This window comes from Portunus trituberculatus, chromosome 46 (genome assembly GCF_017591435.1).
Source record: "Portunus trituberculatus isolate SZX2019 chromosome 46, ASM1759143v1, whole genome shotgun sequence".
NCBI lineage: Eukaryota > Metazoa > Arthropoda > Malacostraca > Decapoda > Portunidae > Portunus > Portunus trituberculatus.
The window spans coordinates 22,916,016-22,941,089 of NC_059300.1; the positions used below are offsets into that span (position 1 = coordinate 22,916,016).

The 25,074-nt window shown below is 38.9% G+C and overlaps 1 protein-coding gene across 1 annotated transcript in view; it reads right to left on the minus strand.

The window, feature by feature from the left end:
• Positions 1 to 25,074, minus strand: part of LOC123519771 (formin-2-like) — a 136,453-nt gene that overhangs the window by 41,717 nt on the left and 69,662 nt on the right. The window contains exons 15-17 of the mRNA XM_045281276.1: positions 4,883 to 4,970; positions 4,432 to 4,493; positions 3,971 to 4,050 (exon numbers count right to left, since the gene is read on the minus strand). Coding sequence (XP_045137211.1) covers positions 3,971 to 4,050; positions 4,432 to 4,493; positions 4,883 to 4,970 — 230 coding nt within the window. The remainder of the gene's footprint in view (positions 1 to 3,970; positions 4,051 to 4,431; positions 4,494 to 4,882; positions 4,971 to 25,074) is intronic.

A 25,074-nucleotide genomic window follows, 5' to 3' on the forward strand; every position in this document is an offset into this window, starting at 1 on the left:
CTTACCATTTTATCACCTCATTACACAAAGTCAGCATCAGCCAGTAGGGCAGCTCTGTGGCTTCATTTGTTCACAATCATCTCTACTATTGGTTGGTCCAGGGAACCTACATTCACTAAGTACTACAGTAGACCTATAAGTGACACTGGTAATTTTTCTTGAGTGATCCTTCATAATGTGGAATAAATAGTTCATTTACCTTTTGGCACTCTTTTGTACATGTTGTGGTAGGTAAAATGTGCTGTTATTACAATTGTTTGGTTTTTGTTACTATTTATCGGATAATTAAAAAGTCTCAGGAAATGAACCTGCATCCTATGAGGCCAAGGTTCAGTATTTAGGCAGTGCTGGGTGGTCAGTCTATGGCAACTAGTGTTCACGCTCCTTCCATCTTGAGCAGGAAGGAAGCTGCCATGTAGCAGTGATTCACTAAAGTCATGCTCGAGATAGATATCAAATCCATGGGAGGTTCAAAACATTTCATGTAGCATTATCTACTGTTTGGATCTTTACATGTATATATTTACTGTAAATATATAAATATATATACCATGTGTGCAAGTAGGTCAAAATCAAATCAGAACATAAACTGGTAAAGGCCATTACTCCACTTCAACAGCCTCCTAAGATCATGCAGTGAGTCTTGACTGTGCTGAGTTCAAGCTAACAATAAAGTTTCTGTAAAGTTTCTAGTCATATTAGTTTCCAGTGAGATGTCTTGACACTTCTCAATATGGCCATCACTAGTTTTACACCACATTCCTTCACTGTGCTACAGTCCAGTATGGATAGCAGCCTGAAGGGCACTAGGCAGGAAACATACACCAAATTTAAACCAGCAATGGAGTGACAAACAGAATGTGGACTAGCAGGAATTCTTGTTTGTATCTCCAGACATTTGTAACATGGGGAGCATCTGCATATACATCCAGGTGTAGATGAAGCTTTTGATAGTTCTTATACTCATCCTATGGTGAATTACAGAATATAGTATCTTAACACACAACACAACTTTTTAGATCTAAGAGAAGCTATAAAGATATAAAGATATTCAAAGTCTCCTTTAAATGATTTTTTGTGCATGCTAAAGAGAGGGGTCAGTTTGACTTAAGGTGGGTTCACACATGCCAATGACTGAAATTTTACATATGTAGAGTTTCTAACTCAAAATCTGTGCCTAGCGACTGGAGAAAGCAGTCATAAAACAAGACCAACATTTTGATCTTGTTACTCAATTTGCAATTTTATTTACGTCGTGACATCATGGAATAAGCTTTGAAAATGTGGTCCTGAGATAAAGAGAAGAAGATGTTAGAGTTGGTGAGGGAAAAGAACTCATCTGGGATCCCAGAAATGAATTATGCAGTAAAAAAAAAGCTTGTGCAAATAATTTTTCAAAGAAATAGCTGCCACTCTACATAAATTGTTTCCCTCAATGCAGGAGGATGTTGTTGGAGGTGAAGACTGATAACTTGTCAGGATTTAATTTCATCACAATTGTGCATAGTCTTCTTAACCCCAGCCACCCACCGATGTAAACAAAGCGTTCCTCTCCTATACCGCAGCCCCCTGCCCGTGTGCGCACGTGCCTCACGCCCAGATCTACACATTATATTTCTTTCTAACTCAGTGTTATGTACTTTTTTCGAAACATATTTTCTCATTTTACTAATAAAAGAAAATGTAAACATAATCATAAATTGTGCTTTGCATACAAATATACTGAAATACCTAAATTACAGAAGGGTTATCTGTAGTTGAAAATGATTGTATGTAGAGAATAATGCCAGTTTTATTTACAGTACCCTACAAATCATGATGTGCTACTCTCTTAGCAGTGGTAAGCCTGGAAATGTTCATTCGAACATAATCCAGGTTGTTCCTTGCAAGCAGGACAGTACTTTCGAGCCCACTTAGTTTTTCCATCAGCAGTACACACTCTGCACCTGGTGAGGATGGCCCTGAGGCACAGAGTCATAACTAGGCTGCTCCCCCTCACTTGCCGAGAGGGTTTCAACACTGCTGTCACTATCAGTCTATCCTATTTCTTTTTCAGGATCATAGTCTGAATCATATTCATCTGGAGAGTCTTCCAGTATATCCTCACTATCTGTCTCATAATTATGATAATCCTCATCGCTGCTACACGAAGCAGACACCATTATCTCTAACTAGAAAGCAATAGAACAATCTCACCATAGCCGATAATAGAGAACTGATGTTCTTGGGGGGACTGTCGGAATAATATACGTACAGGCAACCCCCGTTTAACGAAGGGGTTACGTTCCTAAAAAACACTTCGTTAGTGAAACTTCGTTAAGCGAACCGATTATAACAAGTTTAACCCCTGATTTGAACTTCCACTGAGAGTAAGCAAAGCGAGAGTGCATCATAGTACAGTAAAAGGTTAAATGAAAGTAAAAATTATGAAGTTAAACATTTAGGTAGTTTAATTTAAGTCATTATAATGTACACTAATGTATGAATATATGTAACTTTATAATGTTGATGATCTTAACTTTATGAAGGGAGGAAGAGTGAAACGGGAAAGACACTAACCGGCAACCTGTGGAATGTAAACAAAGTGCGCATCATTGTACTGCATACAAAACTTATGTACCACATTTCCACAAGGCTTTCCATTTTATCCATTGTAGAGTCACGAGTTCAGGTGGTTCTTATAGCTTCCAAGGAAGATACGGTCTCACCAGCCTTCTTAATAGAGTCTGCTGACTTGAAAATAGAGACAGTATAATATGGAGTCAAGATAGTGGCCAGCACTGCTATAGTTTTGTGGCCTCTCTCATGTCTGTGAATAATATCTAGCTTCATTTGGAGAGTAAGAGACTTCCTGGTCTTCTTACGAAGACTAGGCCAATTGCAGGGCATTTTGGTGGTAAGTTGAGCTAGGGAAGACAAGCTGCTGCTGACGCTGTTATGTTTTGACTGGGGACTGAATGTTGCGCGTGTTGTCCACGAGAGGCTTGATCTTGATCTTGATCTTTATTCTATAGGGGTCCCAGGATTTTTCCTGAGGCAGGCCTTAGTACCAGCAGCTCCTGGTGTATTCAAAAGACTGTCAGCTTGCGTGATATGGTGGGGCTTTCAAATTTGGAAAAAAATTACCTGGATAAAACTTCGTTAAAACGAGTTTGGTGTTCGTTAAACGAGCAGATGGTAGTAAAATGAAACCTTCGTTGTAGCGAAATTTCGTTGTGTGAACCTTCGCTAAACGGGGTTTGCCTGTACTTTCAAATCAAAGAATAGTGATTGGCTTTAGTTTATGCATGAAAAATTAACTCCGATATTGATTGGCTAATGGGGGAGGGGGGGTATTGTTATGCTGGGATGGTTAAAAATAACGCCTCCAGCGTTTGTTTGTTTATAGTGAACCACGTGGAGCATGAAAAAGGCAAAATCCGCACTCAGGCCACAGTTATACACGGAAATGTATTGGTGTGTGCACGACGCATTCAAGGCAGCATCTTGCGGTACCACGAGGTCACTTTTGCGCGTGGTACGCACATACCACAAAACAGTCTTGCTGTAAGGAAGGGATTAAGACTGACAAGTTCTTATGAGAAATGTAGGCTAATTTAGAGTGTGGTAGACACTCCTCTATTTCCTTCTACTTAGCCAGAGACGTATCCACAGGCATTTTCTTTTATGTTGACTCTTCCAGTACACCAAAAGAAGAGCAACCAGAACTTCAGCATCGTCACTGGAGTAAGACATCTTGGTGGGTAGCTGTTTGTTCACATTTACTTCCCACCAAGGCTCCAACTAGTCGATACTTTCCAGGTACTACGTGCGACACTTTCTGACCATAAGGCATGAGTAGGAAACTCTACATATGTGAAATTTCAGTTGCAAATTGGCATGTGTGAACCTGCCTTTACTCTGACATATGTTGGTAACATGACCATGCAACCAAACAAGATTTAAATGATAACTTTATATAAGAACTTACTGTTCTGGCTTGTCTAGAGGGACATCTGGCATGGCTTCCTGCTGGGCCTTGATCATGTTGACCTCTGCTCCACTCCCACGCTGCAAGAAGCCAAAATACACTTCTAATTCTCAATATAAAGAATAGATATGAAAAATAAAATACATCTATGAGTGCACAGTAATACATATATGAATGCAGTATTGTTTAGACAAAAATGGGAAAATATTTGTGAAAGTGATGTTAATTGTGAGCCACACATGACTTTATCTAAATCATCTCTGAAATGTATTCAATTAGTCTTATATCTTAAACATTCTGTAGGCTTATTTGCCATATCATTTAATTTTATTATGCAATTGGAAACCAGAACTAAGGGTAGAGTTGATTATCAATGATATATGCTGCCAATTAAATTTTTTTATCTCCAATTTATTATTTTCTTCTAAAAATAACCATCAACACTCATAAAGCACACATACCACTTCATAAAGTTGCTGAAGTACCTCCTGATCCAAGACCGAGGTATCGAAGTTGTACACGGCTGAAATGAATCAATACTAGTTAAAAAAAAAAAAAAAAAAAAAAAAAAAAAAAAAAAAAAAAAAATTTCTAACAGGATTATTTTGCAATTTCTTATATCACATTTATTTTGTAGCATTATAGAACTTTCCAAAGCATTCTTTGATAATAACCCAATATAAAATCATGCACTTTTAGTAAGCCTATGTATGATTTAATATAGCCTTTGCATAACATCGTGTTCTATGATGAACATTCTACAAGTTTTGATATATAGTACAATGGTATACATCCCTCTTTTGTTTCCTTTCCCTATCCTCTCTCTCTCTCTCTCTCAGAACAAAATAATCATATTTAAAGTCTTAATATTAAGTGGGTTAAGTATACTGTACTCTGCAGAAAAAGACTTACCATTTTCGACATCAGCAATGTCTAAATGTTGACTCGTAATGAAGATTCCAACATTTTGAGATCGCTTACTGTCTAACACTTTTGCTACCTGAAAAAAACAAAAACAAATTATAATAATAAAATAAATAAATAATAATAATAAAATGAAAAAAATTATGCATTAATACATGTAAAAATTAATATAATTCAGTCAACATATATGTATAGAAAATAAGATGCTGAGACAGATTTTAGTTTAGAAGTGTGTGTGTGTGTGTGTGTGTGTATTTACCTAGTTTTACCTAGTTGTAGTTTTACAGGGCCTGGGCTTTACTCTCATGTGGCCCTGTCTCCATATCTACACTTATCCAACTTTTCTTTAAAACTATGCACACTCGTTGCTGACACCACTTCCTCACTCAAACTGTTCCAAGTCTCAACACATCTTTGTAGAAAACTATTTTTTAACATCTCTCAGACATCTTCCCTTCCTCAGTCTTTTACTACGTGATCTTGTGCATCGAATGTCATATTCCTCTCTCAGGATCAGTTTCTCATTATCCACTTGATCCATTCCATTAACAAATTTATAAACTTGTATCAGATCCCCTCTCTCCCTTCTTTATTTCAGGGTTGGTAGATCCATAGCCTTTAGCCTATTTGTCTATTACAGGGCCTGAGCTAAGCTCTCTGTGTCCTGTCTCCTTGTCCATTCCTGTCATATCTCTCTTTCATCTGATTGACACACACCGCCTCAACGACATCACTGCTAAGTTTATTCCACTTATCACTGCTACGAAGCGGGAAACTGTATTTTCTCACGTCATTTAGACAGATGTCTTTTATTAGCTTTTCTCCATGTCCTCGGAGATGATTACTTGTGGTCACCTTTATCAACTCTCTGTCCAGTATGTCAATCTTGTTCACCAATTTATACATAGTTATCATGTGTCCTCTTGTTCTTCTCTCTTCTAATGTGGTCAGCCCCAGCTTCCTCAGTCTTTCCTCATAGTCTAACTCCTTGAGTCCTGGTACCATCCTTGTTGCCAGCCTCTGTACCCTTTCTACCTTCTTCACATTTTTCTTCATATGCGGTGACCAGACACAAGCTGCATATTCTAACTGGGGTCTTATTAAGGTACATAATATCTTCTTCATGATTCCTTCATCTAGGTAGTGGAATGCAAGGCCAATATTTTGAAGCATGTTATATGTTTTCCAAAAAATCTTGTTAATGTGTTTCTTTGGTGACAAGGTGTTTTGCACGGTTACTCCTAAGTCTTTCTCCTCATTGGTCTCTTTAATTTTCTCATCACCCAGCCTGTAATCCCAGTTTGGTCTGTATCTACTTCTTCCCATTTTCATAACATGTGTCTTGTCTATATTAAATTCCATCTGCCACTCCTTACTCCACTCATATATCTTATCAAGATCTTCCTGTAACTTGTTACAATCTTCCACATTCCTTATTCTCCTCATAATTTTAGTATCGTCCGCAAACATGTTCATGTAACTGTCAATTCCTACTGGCATATCATTAACATAAATCAAAAACATGATGGGACCAAGCACTGACCCTTGTGGAACTCCACTGGTTACCTTCTTCCACTCGGACTTCCTTCCTCTCACCACTGTTCTTATTTCTCTTCCCATTAAGTAATTTTCCATCCATTTTGCTAGTTTATCATTTACTCCTCCAATCTTCTTTAGTTTCCACATCAGTCTATTGTGTGGTACTTTATCAAAGGCCTTTCTCAAGTCCAGGTAGATAGCATCCACCCATCCCTCTCTATGTTGTAGTATGTCAGTCACTCTTGAATAAAAACATAATAAATTGGATATGCACGATCTTCCTTTTCTGAAACCAAACTGTCTTTCACTCAGAATGTTTTCACTTTCTAGATACTCACTCCACTTAGCTTTAATTACTTCTTCACATACCTTGCACAATATACTAGTCAACGATACTGGTCTATAATTTAGCGGTTCCATTCTACTACCATTCTTATATAGGCACAATGTCAGCTCTTTTCCACTCTTTCGGGACTAATCCTGTTCGTATGGAGGTTTCCACAATATCAAATACGGGGTTCAACAATTGATCCTTACATTCATTTAGCAACCTCCCAGATATGCCATCAGGCCCCATTGATTTATTAATATCCAGATTGCTTATAATTTTCCTTACATCTTCCTTAGTAACCATGATGTCCTGCATTTGCTTTATTTCCGTAGGTCTTCCTCCCATAAAATGCTCCTCCTTTGTAAACACTTTGCAAAAGTTGTCGTTCAAAATTTCAGCTATATCTCCAGCATTCTCATATACTTCTTCCCCGTTTTTTTTACCTTTACTATTGCCTCCCTTATATTTAGTTTTCCATTTATGAATTTGTAAAACATTTTTGGGTCACTATCACAGTTTTCCACCACCCTCTGTTCATATTCCTTCTGTGCTGTTCTTCTTACTTCAATATATCTATTCCTTGCTGTTTTGTAAACTTCTCTTGATAATACATCACTGTTTTTCTTAAGTTTCTTCCATGCCTTTTCTTTGTTCTTTTTTGCTTCTTCACAATTTCTATTAAACCACTGTTTATTATTTAAAGTCCTCTTTCTGTAATATGGCACAAACTTTATCACAGCAGAGTTATACAAATCCATAAATTTATCGTATTTCAATTGCATATCCTTTTCCTGGTATACCACGGACCAGTTAATTTAATTAAAGAACTCCCTTATATGGTTATAATTTGCCCTAATATAATTTAATTTTTCCTCCCTGCATTCCACAATCTCATTCGTGCTTAATTCCGTATCCAGCTCAAAGCTTAGGACATCATGATCGCTTCTCCCAAGGGACATTCATGTTCAATTTCCTCTTTTAGAGATGCCCTGGTAAATACCAAATCCAACCTTGCTGCAACATCTTGTCCCCTGCACCTTGTTGGTGATCTCACCCACTGTGTCATCAAGTTATTTGTTGCTACCTTTAACAATTCCTCTGCCCACTCACCACTGTCACCACTTCGTAGTCTTCCCACACTATTTCTTTACAATTAAAGTCTCACCATCATCACTCTATCCTTTCTGATGAGTTCTTGCTTCATTCTGTCTAGAGTATTTCTCATCACCATTTGGTACTGTTCATATTCCCAAGCATTGGTTCTGGGTGGTATGTATACTGTTATAATATTAATGTCCCTCTTGCCATCTGTTATAAGCATACTTATCACTTCCTCATTTCTCTTACTATAGTTCACCTCCTTCACTATCAGATCTTCCTTAGTAAGAACCATTATACCACCACCTCCTTTATTTTTTCTATCATTTCTCCATACTTTGTAGTGTTTTACAACAAACCAGTCTAGCTTTATTTTGGGCCTTAGCTTTGTTTCCACTACACACATTATGTCCGGTTCGTTATTTCTTAGGTAATCCATACATTCTAGCCTCTTAGACAGAAATCCATCTATATTCATGTAAGTCACTTGTATTCCATTCCTAGTCTCTTTCTTCCATGTAATGTCTATTCTGCCTGTTTTATCCACCACTTCTTTAGCCTCCCATTTCTCATCCTCCAAAAAAACTTGGTCTTTTCCTCCTCTGTTCTTTCGTCATTCCTCTCTTTCACTTCAGTTACAAGCTCTTTCATTTTCATTCGCTCATCCTGTGACATATTCTTCTTATGTAAATTGTTTTGGTTTCCTCAGAGTCCTTAAGTTTCCAAGCCCTCCTCAACAAGGCCTCAGCTGCCACCTGAGATTTTAATTTCAATTTTAATGGTCTATTCTTGCCTTCCTCAAAAGCTCCCAATCTCACACTTTCTTCTACCTCAGCATATAGGTCCTTTTCCTCCACAGAGATCTTATTCAGTAAAGACTTAATCCTGTCATTTTCCTTATTCCTCCTATCCTGCCAATTTCTGTTAGTTTCCTCCCTCAATCCTGTTATGATCACAGATTTTTTTTTCAGCAATATCTCTCACCATATACTCATTTTCCTTTAGTGCCTTTACCATTTCACTCTGCATAATCACTTTATTTTCTTCTTCCTGCTTTTTCACTATCTCCCTGAAGGACCTTTGTACCTCCTGATGTTCATGGTTCACTTCTTTCATCCTGGCATCAATTAAATTAAGGCATTCCTACTTCCTCAAGTCCCCTTCGGATATTTTCATCTCCATTTCTAGGAGTTTAGCCTTCATCTCTTCACATTGTTTCCTTAGTTGTTGGTTTTCCTTCTTCATCTCTACTTTTTCCTTTAATAGCTCTTTATTCGCTATTGTTAACAAATAGATCTCTTTTTTTAACGAATCATTCTCGGCTATAACTCTATCCAGTTTTTCTTCTATGGACAAAATGTTTAGGAACTTACTTTCCAGTGCCTGGATTCTTGCATCCATATCTAATTTCTCCAGTCCTCTTGGAGTAGTTACAAAACCTTCAAAATCCTTGGGTTGCCTAGGGGTAGCCGCCATGTTTGCTATCGTCAGCTGATTACGGCCAAAACAATCACTGCCCACACTCTCCTCTCAGGGACCACTCTCCATATCCCTCACTTTCAACACTATGCGACAGTAGGACATCAACAGGACACTAAGTCAGAGGTACTCGGGCCCTGTAACACCATAGGTATTTTCACTTCTTCCTGTCCGCAGCCGGAGACGACCCGTCCTCTCTCAGCGACGGCTCTGTGTGTGTGTGTGTATTTACCTAATTGTATTTACCTAATTGTAACATACGGGAAAGGAGCTATGCTCGTACTGTCCCGTCTCCATATCTACTAATGTCCAGCTTTTTCTTAAAATCATGAATATTCCTTGCGTTGACCACTTCCACGTCTAAACTATTCCATGCTTCCACCCTTCTATGAGGGAAGCTATATTTTTTCACATCTCTCCTATAAGTGGCCATTTTAGTTTTTCCCATGCCCTCTCGACATTCTTTCATTCCACATACACAGATCTTCCCTATCCATTTTTCCATGCCAATCATCACTCTGTATATTGCTATCAGGTCTCCCCTTTCTCTTCTGTTTTCCAGGGTCGGAAGTTGCATTCTGTTCAGTCTGTCTTCATAAGTCAAATCTCTTAAGTCAGGCACCATTTTTGTTGCAGCCCTCTGTACTTTCTCTAGTTTCCTTATGTGTTTCTTTAAGTTCAGAGCCCACTGTATTGTTGCATATTCAAGCCTTGGTCTTATCATTGCAGTAATTATTTTCTTCATCATTTCTTCATCTAAATATACGAACGCCACTCTTATGTTCCTCAATAAGTTCAATACTTCTCCAATTTTTTTTTTTGTGTGTGTGTGTGTGTGTGTGTATTTTACCTAATTGTATTTACCTAATTGTAACATACGGGAAAAGAGCTATGCTCGTGTTGTCCCGTCTCCATATCTATTAATGTCCAGCTCTTTCTTAAAATCATGAATATTCCTTGCGTTGACCACTTCCACGTCTAAACTATTCCATGCTTCCACCCTTCTATGAGGGAAGCTATATTTTTCACATCTCTCCTATAAGTGGCCATTTTAATTTTTTCCCATGCCCTCTCGACATTCTTTCATTCCACATACACAGATCTTCCCTATCCATTTTTCCATGCCAATCATCACTCTGTATATTGCTATCAGGTCTCCCTTTCTCTTCTGTTTTCCAGGGTCGGAAGTTGCATTCTTTTCAGTCTGTCTTCATAAGTCAAATCTCTTAAGTCAGGCACCATTTTTGTTGCAGCCCTCTGTACTTTCTCTAGTTTCCTTATGTGTTTCTTTAAGTTCGGAGCCCACTGTATTGTTGCATATTCAAGCCTCGGTCTTATCATTGCAGTAATTATTTTCTTCATCATTTCTTCATCTAAATATACGAACGCCACTCTTATGTTCCTCAATAAGTTCAATACTTCTCCAATTATTTTGTTTATATGTCTCTCTGGCGATAGGTCATTGGTAATTGTCACCCCAAGGTCTTTTTCTTCATGACTGGTTTTATGTCTTCATTTCCTATCTTGTACATACTCCTGATTCTTCTTTCACTCTTGCCAAACTCTATTTTCTTGCATTTTGTCGTGTTGAACTCCATTTGCCATGTACAGCTCCATTTCCATATTCTGTCCAAGTCTTCCTGGAGTAGTTCGCAATCTTTGTCACATCTCACTTTTCTTAACAATTTTGCATCGTCTGCAAATAGGCTCACATAACTGGACACCCCATCCACCATGTCATTTATGTAGACCGCGAACATTACTGGTGCCAACACTGATCCCTGTGGAACTCCACTCTCCACCAAGCCCCATTCTGATGGTCTGTCCTTAATTATTGTTCTCATTTCTCTTCCTACCAAAAAGTCTTCCATCCATTTTAGTAAACTGCCATGCACTCCTCCTACCATTTCAAGTTTCCAGATCAGTCTCCGGTGTGGTACCTTATCAAAGGCCTTTTTTAAATCCAGATATATTCCATCAGCCCAACCATCTCTTTCCTGTATTACATCTATCACCCTCGAATAGTAACATATCAGGTTTGTCGTGCATGAACGCCCTTTTCTAAAACCAAATTGACACTCACAAAGTATGTCATTTTTCTCCAAGAAGTCTGTCCATCTATTCTTCACCACCCTCTCACACATCTTAGCTACCACACTTGTAAGTGACACTGGTCTATAGTTCAATGGGTCTCTCTTGTTACCTGATTTATAGATTGGGACAATGTTAGCTCTTTTCCAGTCTTGGGGCACTACACCTTCCCTTAATGAGGCATCAATTACTTCACAAACTTTTTCTGCCAGTTGCTCCCTGCATTCTCTTAAAATCCATCCTGATACCCCATCAGGTCCCACAGCTTTTCTCACTTCTAAACTCCCCATCATATTCTTGATCTCCTCCACAGTTACTTGAAACTCCTTCATAATCCCTTTCTGTTCCATTACCAGTGGTTTGTCAAAAGCAGTCTCCTTTGTGAATACCTTCCGAAAGCATCCATTCATAGCCTCTGCCATTTCCTGGGATCTTCACTGCATACTCCATTTACTTCTAAACTTTCAATACTTTCTCTATTTTTGATGTTGTTGTTCACATGTCTGTAAAAAGCCTTGGTTGGTCTTTACATTTATCAATTATATCCTTTTCTTGTTTCTTTCTTTCTTCTCTTCTAATCAACACATATTCATTTCTTGCTCTTTTGTAACTTTCCCACTGCTTAATCCGTCTTTTCCTTCTCCACCTCTTCCATGCATCCTCTTTTCTTGTTCTAGCCTTTTCACATCTATCGTTAAACCAGTCCTGCTTTCCAACTTCTATGTTGTCTTATTGGTACAAATTTTTCTCACCTTCTTTGTATATTTTTATAAATTCCTTCCACTTTTCATTTGCTCCTTAGCACTCTTGAATTTCATCCAATTTGTCTCTTGAAAGAATTTCTTTAGGTTTCCAAAATCTGTCTTGGCATAATTCCATCTTCCCACTTTATATTCTTCATTTCTTCTAGATTTCTCTTCATCTATCACCTTGAACTCCAAAACTGCATGATCACTCTTTGCTAAAGGGCACTCCACCCTCATCTCCTCAATGACCATTGGCTCTGTACTAAAGACCAAGTCCAGTCTTGACGATGCTCCTCTCCTCCAAACCTAGTATCTTCTTTGACCCACTGAGTTAACACATTTTCCATTGCCAGTGTCAATAGTGTATTTCCCATGTTGTCTCTGATCCTTCCATTGACCAGTCCTCCCAACACACCTCTTTACAATTAAAATCTCCCATCATTATAGTTCGTTCACAGCCACCCAACATTTCTTCCAGACATGTTCCTGTATCATTTATCATTTCTTCATATTCCTGTACTGACCATGCATTTGTCTTAGGTGGTACGTACACCACTATGTAGTGCCTCTTTTTCCTTCATTAGTTTCTGCTCTGATCTTTAGCACTTCTGCCTTTCCCATACCTTCTTTCACTTGATCCACCTTTATATCTTTTTTAACCAGCAACATCACTCCTCCTCCCATCTTACCTACTCTATTTCTTTTCCAAACATTATATTTCCCTTCTCCAACCATCATCAGGTCTTCTCCCTCTCTCAGTTTTGTTTCAGTAAGACCCACAATATCTGGGTTCTTGTCCCTCAAGTAATCGTTGAGTTCTAAAATCCCTGATATCACTCCATTTATGTTGGAATACATTACATTCCGCTCATACGTAAGTTTCTTTAGTCCTTTCTTGCTGTACTTTTCTGGGTTATGAACCACTTCCTCAGTCTCATATCCAAGATTCTCCAGAAAACTCTTTCTTCTCCTCTTCTGTCCTCTCTTCATTTTTTTCAAAGCCTCCTTTCTCAACTCATTTAACATTTCTCTTTCCTTTTCACCGAGATCTCTTCTCAACCAAATCTTCCTTGTTGTTTCCTGCTGGGCTAGCCTCCATGACTTCTCCACCAATTCATCTACATCCTTTTGTGACTTAAGTTTGATTCTTATTGGCCTCATACCTTCTCTTGTGAACTTTCCAATTCTATGGAAGTCCTCTATTTCTTGTACTAGGTCTTTTCCTCCTCCTGCACCACATTAATGATATTATTTATCACCTTTTTATGTTTTTCTCTCTCCATTTTACTCGGTGTCTTATCCTCCTCCACACCAAATATCACCACACATCTCTTTTGTCTACAGTTTCCTCACCAATGTCTCATTTGATTTAATAACCTTCACCACTTTCTCAGCAATCTTCTCTTCTATGATCTGTTGATCTATAATTTCAGCAAGGCCCAAAGTTTTCTCCCAGACTCTTTGATTTCCTTTTCCAGACTTGCAACTTTGTAATTTACCTCCTTTCTTTCCACTTCCTGACTTTTTTCCATTCAGCCTGCTTCTCCATCACTTTTCCTAGAGATTCTCCACATTTTTCGCAATTCACTTTAATTAGCTTAACTTCCTCTTTCAGTGCTTCATTTTCCTTCTTCATATCGGCACACTCTTCATTACATTGTCATAACTCGTTTCCAGGCCCCATACTTTTCAAACAGTGTTTCAATTTTACCTTCCAACTCCAGAATTTTCTTCACATAAGCGCTCTTCTCCATTATTCCTTGAAATCCTGTGAAGTCTGATTCATCTTTCGAGTTCACGGCCGCCATGTTGCGCAGATGTAAACAAACCAGCTGATGGCTCAAACGCAGGCTATAGTTTATATTTACCTTCCCTGGACATTATTTTGCTAATCAACAGTTAACATGACTATATGGAGACGGGACAAACATTACCAGCTCCTTTCCCACCTTGGTTACTCTTGTGTATTTACCTAATTGTATTTACCTAATTGTAACATACGGAAAAGAGCTATGCTCGTGTTGTCCCGTCTCCATATCTATTAATGTCCAGCTTTTTCTTAAAATCATGAATATTCCTTGCGTTGACCACTTCCACGTCTAAACTATTCCATGCTTCCACCCTTCTATGAGGGAAGCTATATTTTTCACATCTCTCCTATAAGTGGCCATTTTAGTTTTTCCCATGCCCTCTCGACATTCTTCCATTCCACATACACAGATCTTCCCTATCCATTTTTCCATGCCAATCATCACTCTGTATATTGCTATCAGGTCTCCCTTTCTCTTCTGTTTTCCAGGGTTGGAAGTTGCATTCTTTTCAGTCTGTCTTCATAAGTCAAATCTCTTAAGTCAGGCACCATTTTCGTTGCAGCCCTCTGTACTTTCTCTAGTTTCCTTATGTGTTTCTTTAAGTTCGAGCCCACTGTATTGTTGCATATTCAAGCCTCGGTCTTATCATTGCAGTAATTATTTTCTTCATCATTTCTTCATCTAGATATACGAACGCCACTCTTATGTTCCTCAATAAGTTCAATACTTCTCCAATTATTTTGTTTATATGTCTCTCTGGCGATAGGTCATTGGTAATTGTCACCCCAAGGTCTTTTCTTCATGACTGGTTTTATGTCTTCATTTCCTATCTTGTACATACTCCTGATTCTTCTTTCACTCTTGCCAAACTCTATTTTCTTGCATTTTGTCGTGTTGAACTCCATTTGCCATGTACAGCTCCATTTCCATATTCTGTCCAAGTCTTCCTGGAGTAGTTCGCAATCTTTGTCACATCTCACTTTTCGTAACAATTTTGCATCGTCTGCAAATAGGCTCACATAACTGGACACCCCATCCACCATGTCATTTATGTAGACTGCGAACATTACTGGTGCCAACACTGATCCCTGTGGAACTCCACTCTCCACCAATCCCCATTCTGATGGTCTGTCCTTAATTATTGTTCTCATTTCTCTTCCTACCAAAAGTCTTCCATCCATTTTAGTAAACTGCCATGCACTCCTCCTACCATTTCAAGTTTCCAGATCAGTCTCTGGTGTGGTACCTTATCAAAGGCCTTTTTTAAATCCAGATATATTCCATCAGCCCAACCATCTCTTTCCTGTATTACATCTATCACCCTCGAATAGTAACATATCAGGTTTGTCGTGCATGAACGCCCTTTCCTAAAACCAAATTGACACTCACAAAGTATGTCATTTTTCTCCAAGAAGTCTGTCCATCTAGTCTTCACCACCCTCTCACACATCTTAGCTACCACACTTGTAAGTGACACTGGTCTATAGTTCAATGGGTCTCTCTTGTTACCTGATTTATAGATTGGGACAATGTTAGCTCTTTTCCAGTCTTGGGGCACTACACCTTCCCTTAATGAGGCATCAATTACTTCACAAACTTTTTCTGCCAATTGCTCCTGCATTCTCTTAAAATCCATCCTGATACCCCATCAGGTCCCACAGCTTTTCTCACTTCTAAACTCCCCATCATGTTCTTGATCTCCTCCACCGTTACTTGAAACTCCTTCATAATCCCTTTCTGTTCCATTACCAGTGGTTTGTCAAAAGCAGTCTCCTTTGTGAATACCTTCCGAAAGCATCCATTCATAGCCTCTGCCATTTCCTGGGATCTTCACTGCATACTCCATTTACTTCTAAACTTTCAATACTTTCTCTATTTTTGATGTTGTTGTTCACATGTCTGTAAAAAAGCCTTGGTTGGTCTTTACATTTATCAATTATATCCTTTTCTTGTTTCTTTCTTTCTTCTCTTCTAATCAACACATATTCATTTCTTGCTCTTTTGTAACTTTCCCACTGCTTAATCCGTCTTTTCCTTCTCCACCTCTTCCATGCATCCTCTTTTCTTGTTCTAGCCTTTTCACATCTATCGTTAAACCAGTCCTGCTTTCCAACTTCTCTATGTTGTCTTATTGGTACAAATTTTTCTCACCTTCTTTGTATATTTTTATAAATTCCTTCCACTTTTCATTTGCTCCTTAGCACTCTTGAATTTCATCCAATTTGTCTCTTGAAAGAATTTCTTTAGGTTTCCAAAATCTGTCTTGGCATAATTCCATCTTCCCACTTTATATTCTTCATTTCTTCTAGATTTCTCTTCATCTATCACCTTGAACTCCAAAACTGCATGATCACTCTTTGCTAAAGGGCACTCCACCCTCATCTCCTCAATGACCATTGGCTCTGTACTAAAGACCAAGTCCAGTCTTGACGATGCTCCCTCTCCTCCAAACCTAGTATCTTCTTTGACCCACTGAGTTAACACATTTTCCATTGCCAGTGTCAATAGTGTATTTCCCCATGTTGTCTCTGATCCTTCCATTGACCAGTCCTCCCAACACACCTCTTTACAATTAAAATCTCCCATCATTATAGTTCGTTCACAGCCACCCAACATTTCTTCCAGACATGTTCCTGTATCACTTATCATTTCTTCATATTCCTGTACTGACCATGCATTTGTCTTAGGTGGTACGTACACCACTATGTAGTGCCTCTTTTTTCCTTCATTAGTTTCTGCTCTGATCTTTAGCACTTCTGCCTTTCCCATACCTTTTTCACTTGATCCACCTTTATATCTTTTTTAACCAGCAACATCACTCCTCCTCCCATCTTACCTACTCTATTTCTTTTCCAAACGTTATATTTCCCTTCTCCAACCTTCATCAGGTCTTCTCCCTCTCTCAGTTTTGTTTCAGTAAGACCCACAATATCTGGGTTCTTGTCCCTCAAGTAATCGTTGAGTTCTAAAATCCCCGATATCACTCCATTTATGTTGGAATACATTACATTTCGCTCATATGTAAGTTTCTTTAGTCCTTTCTTGCTGTACTTTTCTGGGTTATGAACCACTTCCTCAGTCTCATATCCAAGATTCTCCAGAAAAACTCTTTCTTCTCTTCTTCTGTCCTCTCTTCATTTTTTTCAAAGCCTCCTTTCTCAACTCATTTAACATTTCTCTTTCCTTTTCACCGAGATCTCTTCTCAACCAAATCTTCCTTGTTGTTTCCTGCTGGGCTAGCCTCCATGACTTCTCCACCAATTCATCTACATCCTTTTGTGACTTAAGTTTGATTCTTATTGGCCTCATACCTTCTCTTGTGAACTTTCCAATTCTATGGAAGTCCTCTATTTCTTGTACTAGGTCTTTTCCTCCTCCTGCACCACATTAATGATATTATTTATCACCTTTTTATGTTTTCTCTCTCTCCATTTTACTCGGTGTCTTATCCTCCTCCACACCAAATATCACCACACATCTCTTTTTGTCTACAGTTTCCCTCACCAATGTCTCATTTGACTTAATAACCTTCACCACTTTCTCAGCTATCTTCTCTTCTATGATCTGTTGATCTATAATTTCAGCAAGGCCCAAAGTTTTCTCCCTGACTCTTTGATTTCCTTTTCCAGACTTGCAACTTTGTAATTTACCTCCTTTCTTTCCACTTCCTGACTTTTTTTCCATTCAGCCTGCTTCTCCATCACTTTTCCTAGAGATTCTCCACATTTTTCGCAATTCACTTTAATTAGCTTAACTTCCTCTTTCAGTGCTGCATTTTCCTTCTTCATATCGGCACAGTCTTTCTTTACATTGTCATAACTCGTTTCCAGGCCCTCATACTTTTCAAACAGTTTTTCAATTTTACCTTCTAACTCCAGAATTTTCTTCACATAAGCGCTCTTCTCCATTATTCCTTGAAACCCTGTGAAGTCTGATTCCTCTTTCGAGTTCACGGCCGCCATGTTGCGCAGACGTAAACAAACCAGCTGATGGCTCAAACGCAGGCTACAGTTTATATTTACCTTCACTGGACATTATTTTGCTAATCAACAGTTAACATGACTATATGGAGACGGGACAAACATTACCAGCTCCTTTCCCACCTTGGTTACTCTTAGGCAATGGTAACTGTAGAATTATAGATGATTGCTCTGGAGCTCAGCGACCACCTCCGCCATCATCGATGTCGTGTGTGTGTGTGTGTGTGTGTGTGTGTGTGTGTGTGTGTGTGTGTGTGTGTGTGTGTGTGTGTGTGTGTGTGTGTGTGTGTGTGTGTGTGTGTGTGTGTGTGTGTGTGTGTTGTGTGTGTGTGTGTGTGTGTGTGTTCACTGTGTGTGTGTGTGCAGTCTCTGACGAGACAGCCAGACGTTACCCTACGGAACGAGCTCAGAGCTCTGTGTGTCCTGCATGACACAAGTCCTCTGTTCAATACCACAGCTCAAAATGCTATTAGGATTGTTGCCCCTATGCCGTAAAAAGCTGATATAATAACAATAATCTCTTGATTGAGATAGAAGTAATAAACTATAGCATAATTTGGTCTCCCCTATAAAGTTTTCTACGTTTTCTATGATACTCAAGGACGGATTCTACCCGACGAGTCACGAGGAGTTGCTAGGTGTTTCCTACTTTTCTGTGAAAACTCAAGTAAGGCCCTTGTTATAGTATCTGGAGCCCTCATGATGGCAACACTAAGTGGGGAGGAGTCACAAGAGCAGGTCTGAAGGGAAACGTGCCACAAAAATTCAAAACATTCCCCGCGAAATTTCATGATTATATAAGCGATCGCCGCGTCACAGTACTTGAGGCTTGATTATATAGCGATCGCTGCAGTTTAAGGGTTAAAACAAAACTGAAAAAAGAGATGCATGTCAACTTTAAAGAGGAGGGATATAATACCTGGAGGAGGGACAGAAAGGATAAAGAGGGAGGAGGAGTGGTAATAATGGTTCGTGATAATATATGTGTGGAGGATGTGCAATATGGTGAAGAAGGTAGAAAGGGTACAGAGGCTGGCAACAAGGATGGTACCAGGACTAAGAGAGTTAGACTATGAGGAAAGACTGAGGAAGCTGGGGCTGACCACATTAGAAGAGAGAAGAGCAAGAGGAGACACGATAACTATGTATAAATTGGTGAACAAGACTGACATACTGAACAGAGTTGATAAAGGTGACCACAAGTAATCAGCTCCGAGGACATGGAAAAAAGCTAATGAAAGACATCTGTCTAAATGACGTGAGAAAATACAGTTTCCCGCATCGTAGCATTGATAAGTGGAATAAACTGAGCAGTGATGTCGTTGACACGCTGTGTGTCAATCAGATGAAAGAGAGATATGACAGGAATGGACAAGGAGACAGGACACATAGAGCTTAGCTAGGGCCCTGTAATACACAAATAGGTAAATACAAATAGGTAAATACACACACACACACACACACACACACACACACACACACACACACACACACACACACACACACACACACACACAAAGCTCAATCAAACATTCCCAATACGTACAAAACATCTGTACTCTAGAGGATTCGTGACGCACACACACACACACACACACACACACAAACACACAAAGCTCAATCAAACATTCCCAATACGTACAAAATATCTGTACAGAGGATTCGTGACGGACACACACACACACACACACACACACACACACACACCCGCACCACTGCTGAGAGAGGAAGTCCTGAAGACGGCTCGTCTCCGGCTAAGGACCGGGGAAAGGGAGAAATTACCTATGGTGTTTGCAGGGCCCAGGTATCTCTGTGGGGTACAGTTAGTGTCCTGTTAGTGTCCTACTCTCGAAAAGTGCAGAAAGTGGGCCATTTTCAAGTGAAAATGGAGAGTGGTCCCTAATCGAAGAGTGTCGGCAGTGTTTTGTTTTGGCCGAAACAGCTGGCGATAACAATCATGACGTCCACCCCTAGAAACATGAGAGACTTCGAGTGGTTTGTGACCACTCCAAGTGGACTAGATAAATTAGACATGGATTCAAGAATTCAGGCATTAGAAAGTAAGTTTCTAAATATTAGATCCATAGAAGAGAAGTTAGATAGAGTCATAGCGGAGAATGATACCTTCAAAAAATAAATCTACATGCTAACGAGAGAACAGAGCTACTGAAAGAGAAAGTGGAAATGGAAAAAGAAAATCAGCATCTAAGGAAACAATGTGACGAAATGAAGGCTAAATTACTTGAAATGGAAAAGAAAATATCCAAAGGTGACTTGGGGAAGGAGTGCCTCAACCTAATTGATGCCAAAATGAAGGAAGTGAAACATGAACACCACAAAGGACAGAAGTCCTTCAAAGAGATAATGAAAAAGCAAGAAGAAGAAAATAAAGTGATTACACAGAGTTATATGGTTAAGGCTTTGAAGGAAAATGAGTATGTGGTAAGAGATATTGCTGAAAAAAAAAAAAAATGTGTGAGGAGAGTTTGAGTTTGAGAGAGGAAACTAACAGGAACTGGCAAGATAGGAAAGATAAGGAAAATGACAGGATTAAGTTTTTACTGAATAAGATCTCTGAGGAGGAAGAATACCTATATGCTGAGGTGGAGGAAAGTGTGAGACTAGGAGCTTTTGAAGAAGGCAAGAGTAGACCATTAAAATTGAAATTAAAGTCTCAGGTGGCAGCTGAGGCCTTGCTGAGGAGGGCCTGGAAACTTAAAGACTACGAGGAAACCAAAACAATTTACATAAGAAGAAATATGACACAGGAGGAAAGAATGAAAATGAAAGAGCTTGGAACTGAAGTGAGAGAGAAGAATGAGGAAAGAACCGAGGAGGAAAAGACCAAGTTTTTTTGGAGGATGAGAAATGGGAGGCTGAAGAAGTGGTGGGTAAAACAGACGGAATAGACAGTATACTGACTGAAACATGGAAGAAAGAGATTAGGAATGGAATTCAAGTGACATACACGAATATAGATGGATTTCTGTCTAAAAGGCTAGAATGTATGGATTACCTAAGAAACAGTGAATCAGACATAATGTGTCTGGTGGAAACAAAGTTAAGGCCCGAAATAAAGCTAGATTGGTTTGATGTAAAACACTACAAAGTATGGAGAAATGATAGGAAGAATAAAGGAGGTGGTGGTATAATGGTTTTTACTAAGAAGGATCTGATAGTGAAGGAGGTGAACTTTAGTAAGGGAAATGAGGAAGTGATAAGTATGCTTATAACAGATGGTAAGAGGGACATTAATATAATAACAGTATACATACCACCCAGAACCAGTGCTTGGAACTATGAACAGTATCAAGTGGTGATGAGAAATACTCTAGACAGAATGAAACAGGAACTCACCAGAAAGGATAGAGTGATGATAGTCGGGACTTTAATTGTAAGAAATAGTGTGGGAAGACTACGAAGTGGTGAATGGTGGTGAGTGGGCAGAGGAATTGTTAAATGTAGCAACAAATAACTTGATGACACAGTGGGTGAGATCACCAACAAGGTGCAGGGGACAGGATGTTGCAGCGAGGTTGGATTTGGTATTTACCAGGGGCATCTCCCTAAAAGAGGAAATTGAACATGAATGTCCCTTGGCGAAAAGCGACCATGATGTCCTAAGATTTGAGCTGGATACGGAATCAAGCACGGAAAAGAGTGTGGAGCACAGGGAGGAAAAATTAAATTATGTCAGGGCAAATTATAACCATATAAGAGTTCTTTAATGAAATTGACCAGGAAGGGGATTTGCAATTGAAATATGATAAATTTATGGATTTATATAACTCTGCTGTGAAAAAGTTTGTGCCATATCACAGAAAGAGGACTTTAAATAATAAGCAGTGGTTTAATAGAAATTGTGAAGAAGCAAAAAAGAACAAAGAAAAGGCATGGAAGAAACTTAAGAAAAACAGTGAAGTATTATCAAGAGAAGTCTACAAAACAGCAAGGAATAGATATGTTGAAGTAAGGAGAACAGCACAAAAGGAATATGAACAGAGGGTGGTGGAAAACTGTGATAGTGACCCTAAAATGTTTTACAAATTCATAAATGGAAAACTAAATAAAAGGGAGGCAATAGAAAAAGTAAAAGTTGGGGAAGAAGTATATGAGGATGCTAGAGATATAGCTGAAATATTGAACAACAACTTTTGCAAAGTGTTTACAAAGGAGGAGCATTTTACAGGAGAAAGGCCTATGGAAATAAAGCAAATGCAGGACATCATGGTTACTAAAGATATAAGGAAAATTATAAGTAACTTGAATATTAACAAATCAATGGGGCCTGATGGCATATCTGGGAGGTTGCTGAAAGAATGTAAAGATCAACTGTTGAACCCCATATTTGATATTGTGGAAATCTCCATACGAACAGGAATAGTCCCGAAAGAGTGGAAAAGAGCTGATATTGTGCCTATATATAAGAATGAAAGTAGAATGGAACCGTTAAATTACAGACCAGTATCGCTGACTAGTATATTGTGCAAAGTATGTGAAGAAGTAATTAAAGCAAAATGGAGTGAGTATCTAGAAAGTTAAAACATTCTGAGAGAAAGGCAGTTTGGTTTCAGAAAAAGAAGATCGTGCATTTCCAATTTATTATGTTTTTATTCAAGAGTGACTGACATACTACAACATAGAGAGGGATGGGTGGATGCTATTTACCTGGACTTGAGAAAGCCCTTTGATAAAGTGCCACACAATAGATTGATGTGGAAACTAAAGAAGATTGGAGGAGTAAGTGATAAACTAGCAAAATGGATGGAAAATTACTTAGTGGGAAGAGAAATGTGAAGAGTGGTGAAAGGAAAGAAGTCAGAGTGGAAAAAGGTAACCAGTGGATTTCCACAAGGGTCAGTGCTTGGTCCCATCATGTTTTTTATTTATGTTAATGATATGCCAGTAGGAATTGACAGTTACATGAATATGTTCGCAGACGATACTAAAATTATGAGGAGAGTAAAGAATGTGAAAAATTGTAACAAGTTACAGGAAGATCTTGATAAAATATATGAGTGGAGTAAAGAGTGGCAGATGGAATTTAATAAAAACAAGAGCCATGTTATGAAAATGGGAAGAAGTAGATATAGACCAAACAGGGATTACAGACTGGGTGATGAGAAAATTGAAGAGACCAATGAGGAGAAAGACTTAGGAGTAACCGTGCAAAACACTTTGTCACCGGAGAAACACATTAACAAGATAGTTGGGCAAAACATATAACATGCTTCAAAATATTGGTCTTTCATTCCACTACCTAGATGAAGGAATGATGAAGAAGATACTATGCACTTTAATAAGACCCCAGTTAGAATATGCAGCTTGCGTCTGGTCACCGCACATCAAGAAAAATGTGAAGGTGGAAAGGGTACAGAGACTGGCAACAAGGATGGTACCAGGATTCAAGGAGTTAGACTATGAGGAAAGACTGAGGGAGCTGGGACTGACCACATTAGAAGAGAGAAGAACAAGGGGTGACATAATAACTATGTACAAATTGGTGAACAAGATTGAGATATTGGACAGAGAATTAATAAAGGTGACCACAAGTAATCATCTCCGAGGACATGGAAAGAAACTAATAAAAGACATCTGTCCAAATGATGTGAGAAAGTACAGTTTCCCGCATCGTAGTATTGATAAGTGGAATAAACTGAGCAGTGATGTCGTTGACGCAGTGTGTGTCAATCAGATGAAAGAGAGATATGACAGGAGTGGCCAAGGAGGCAGGACACAGAGAGCTTAGCTCAGGCCCTGTAAACAAATAGGTAAACACAAAGCTCAATCAAACATACCCAATACGTACAAAACATCCATACAGAGGATTTGTGACGGACACACACACACACACACACACACAAATGTGGAGAATCTTTAGGAAAAGTGATGGAGAAGCAGGCTGAATGGAAAAAAAGTCAGGAAGTGGAAAGAAAGGAGGTAAATTACAAAGTTGCAAGTCTGGAAAAGGAAATCAAAGAGTCTGGGGAGAAAACTTTGGGCCTTGCTGAAATTATAGATCAACAGATCATAGAAGAGAAGATTGCTGAGAAAGTGGTGAAGGTTATTAAGTCAAATGAGACATTGGTGAGGGAAACTGTAGACAAAAAGAGATGTGTGGTGATATTTGGTGTGGAGGAGGATAAGACACCGAGTAAAATGGAGAGAGAGAAAACATAAAAAGGTGATAAATAATATCATTAATGTGGTGCAGGAGGAGGAAAAGACCTAGTACAAGAAATAGAGGACTTCCATAGAATTGGAAAGTTCACAGGAGAAGGTATGAGGCCAATAAGAATCAAACTTAAGTCACAAAAGGATGTAGATGAATTGGTGGAGAAGTCATGGAGGCTAGCCCAGCAGGAAACAACAAGGAAGATTTGGTTGAGAAGAGATCTCGGTGAAAAGGAAAGAGAAATGTTAAATGAGTTGAGAAAGGAGGCTTTGAAAAAAAATGAAGAGAGGACAGAAGAGGAGAAGAAAGAGTTTTTCTGGAGAATCTTGGATATGAGACTGAGGAAGTGGTTCATAACCCAGAAAAGTACAGCAAGAAAGGACTAAAGAAACTTACGTATGAGCGAATGTAATGTATTCCAACATAAATGGAGTGATATCGGGATTTTAGAACTCAACGATTACTTGAGGGACAAGAACCCAGATATTGTGGGTCTTACTGAAACAAAACTGAGAGAGGGAGAAGACCTGATGATGGTTGGAGAAGGAAATATAATGTTTGGAAAAGAAATAGAGTAGGTAAGATGGGAGGAGGAGTGATGTTGCTGGTTAAAAAGATATAAAGGTGGATCAAGTGAAAGAAGGTATGGGAAAGGCAGAAGTGCTAAAGATCAGAGCAGAAACTAATGAAGGAAAAAGAGGCACTACATAGTGGTGTACGTACCACCTAAGACAAATGCATGGTCAGTACAGGAATATGAAGAAATGATAAGTGATACAGGAACATGTCTGGAAGAAATGTTGGGTGGCTGTGAACGAACTATAATGATGGGAGATTTTAATTGTAAAGAGGTGTGTTGGGAGGACTGGTCAATGGAAGGATCAGAGACAACATGGGGAAATACACTATTGACACTGGCAATGGAAAATG